The 2,184-nt window shown below is 48.9% G+C and overlaps 1 protein-coding gene across 1 annotated transcript; it reads left to right on the forward strand.

Annotated features, from left to right (window-relative positions):
• Positions 1-248: 248 nt before the first annotated feature.
• olig3 (oligodendrocyte transcription factor 3) lies at positions 249-1,978 on the forward strand. Its single transcript, XM_015395597.1, has one exon. It carries the CDS (start codon positions 464-466, stop codon positions 1,349-1,351), a length of 888 nt encoding a protein of 295 aa, XP_015251083.1. The 5' UTR covers positions 249-463; the 3' UTR covers positions 1,352-1,978.
• The last annotated feature ends 206 nt before the right edge of the window (positions 1,979-2,184 follow it).

A 2,184-nucleotide genomic window follows, 5' to 3' on the forward strand; every position in this document is an offset into this window, starting at 1 on the left:
TTCTGAGCTTAATTATTGCAGATGTGTTGTCAAACGCGTTTTTTTAAACTGAGCGGTTGGATCCTGGGTTAGGGGAGAGGAGGGCTTTGACCTCCAGCTGCGCGCTGACAATGGCAGTGGATGGCAGCGCAGCGCGGTTACTGGGACAGTCAAAGCACGCCGCCCCTTTCTGGCCGGCACGTCATCCTCCTAACCAGGCGTTATGAATGGGAAAGCCGCTTTTGTCTGTCTCCGCGTATAAATACGCACCAGGAGTGTCCTCCTCATACAGAGGGAGAGAAAGCCTGCAGCCACGGAAGCAAAGCGGGGCAGGACGCACACAGGCGACAACAGGCGAGTGAAAGCTCAGGAAACAGAGGAGGAAAGAGACTGAAGAGGTAAAACGAGTGAGGGGAGGGAGAGGAGAGAGAGAGGAAGCCAGCAGCGACCTCCTACCCAACAACCTGGGAAGCAAACTAATAAAATGAATTCAGATTCCAGCCCGAGCAGCAGAGCATCTTCCCCGGATATGGACGGCATGTTTCTGAGAGACCACCATCCGCACCATCTTCACCACCTCCACCAACACGTCGGCTCATCTGTGACCTCCTCCACACAGGGCGGTGAGCACCAGCGCCAAAAGTTGACCAGCGGAGAACACCTGCGCGCCGGAGACGCAAAGTCCGCCTCTGTGGGAAGCAGCAGCAGCAGCAGCAGCAGCAGCAACAAGTACAAACTGAAGAAGCAAGTCACCGAGGAGGAGATGTACCAGCTGCGACTCAAGATCAACGGTCGGGAGAGGAAACGCATGCACGACCTCAACCTGGCCATGGACGGACTGCGCGAGGTGATGCCTTACGCGCACGGGCCTTCGGTGCGGAAGCTGTCCAAGATCGCCACGCTACTACTGGCCAGGAACTACATCCTGATGCTCACCAGCTCCCTGGACGAGATGAAGCGGCTGGTAGGGGAGATCTACGGCGGGCAGCACTCTGCCTTCCACTGCGGGACCGTGGCGCACGCAGCCAGCGCCGGCGGACACTCTGCGGGACCAGCCGCCGCTGCTGCAGCCGCCGCTGCTGCTGCCGCTGCGCATCAGGTGCATCCTCTTCTTGGAGGTGCGCTGTCCTCCTCCACATCCTCCACTTTGTCCAGTGCGCTACCCGGACTCACATCCATCCGAGCCCCCCACGCACTGATGAAGGGCTCCCCAGCTGCGCCCCCGGCCCTTCAACTGGGCTCCGGCTTCCAGCACTGGGCCGGCCTGCCATGCCCCTGTACCATCTGTCAGGTGCCTCCTCCTCCGCACATCCCAATCACCTCCACGGGTCTGACAAGACTCACAGGGGAGGGGAAGGACGGTCTGAAATGATGTCCGACACACTGCAGAGACTGGGAGATAATCTGACATCTGTACATAACTAAATCAGGGCATGGGGTGCATGTTGTCGTAAAGATGTTTTCTTGTTAAACGTATAACATAAAGAAAAAAAAATCTCCTTGTAACAAGGACTTATAAAGACTGTATTTTGGTTTTGCCACGTGCAGGTAAAAAGTGCAGCAGAATGCAAATTTTCTCTGGTGTTTGAATGAAGTTAGTTTCACGCTACATTGTGATGAAGACTGCATGAACCTTTTGTTTTATTATTTTATTTCAGGCGTCATTTTGTGAAAACGAAGAATGCTTTCTGTGCCTTGTACCAAGGATTTTAGTTTTGATGTTTATCAGTTTTGCTGAAACGATTCTCCAGCAGCGTGGCTTATTATTTGTTTATTGATTGTGCAAAAATACTGTTTATGTTTATTTTGTTTTATTTTATTTTTTTTGAAAAGGTTTCTTTTCTTGCATGTTTGTATTATGATCTTGGCATGAATGTTTTTGCGTAAAGACTTTGCCCAGAGACCCCGTGTGTTTATTTTTGTACATTGTTGATGACTGATTCAAGCAAATATTTATTATCATCCAGAGGTCCTGGAAGAAATTTCAATAAAACTGGAATTGTGGATCATAAACTGTCTTTTTTCTTTTATTCATAAAAATCTTGTCATCTTTTAACCATGCTCGATAATAGTTGCAATGATTAAAAAAAAATAAATGTACAATTATTTTTTTTTTTCTATTTAATGTGCAGTGCTTATATTGCAGTAAAGATGTAATGGAAAAAAAACTGGAAAAACATTTCTTAAAACATCTTTATATTAACC

The sequence above is a fragment of the Cyprinodon variegatus genome, unplaced genomic scaffold (assembly GCF_000732505.1).
Source record: "Cyprinodon variegatus isolate N-32 unplaced genomic scaffold, C_variegatus-1.0 Scaffold749, whole genome shotgun sequence".
Classification (NCBI taxonomy): domain Eukaryota; kingdom Metazoa; phylum Chordata; class Actinopteri; order Cyprinodontiformes; family Cyprinodontidae; genus Cyprinodon; species Cyprinodon variegatus.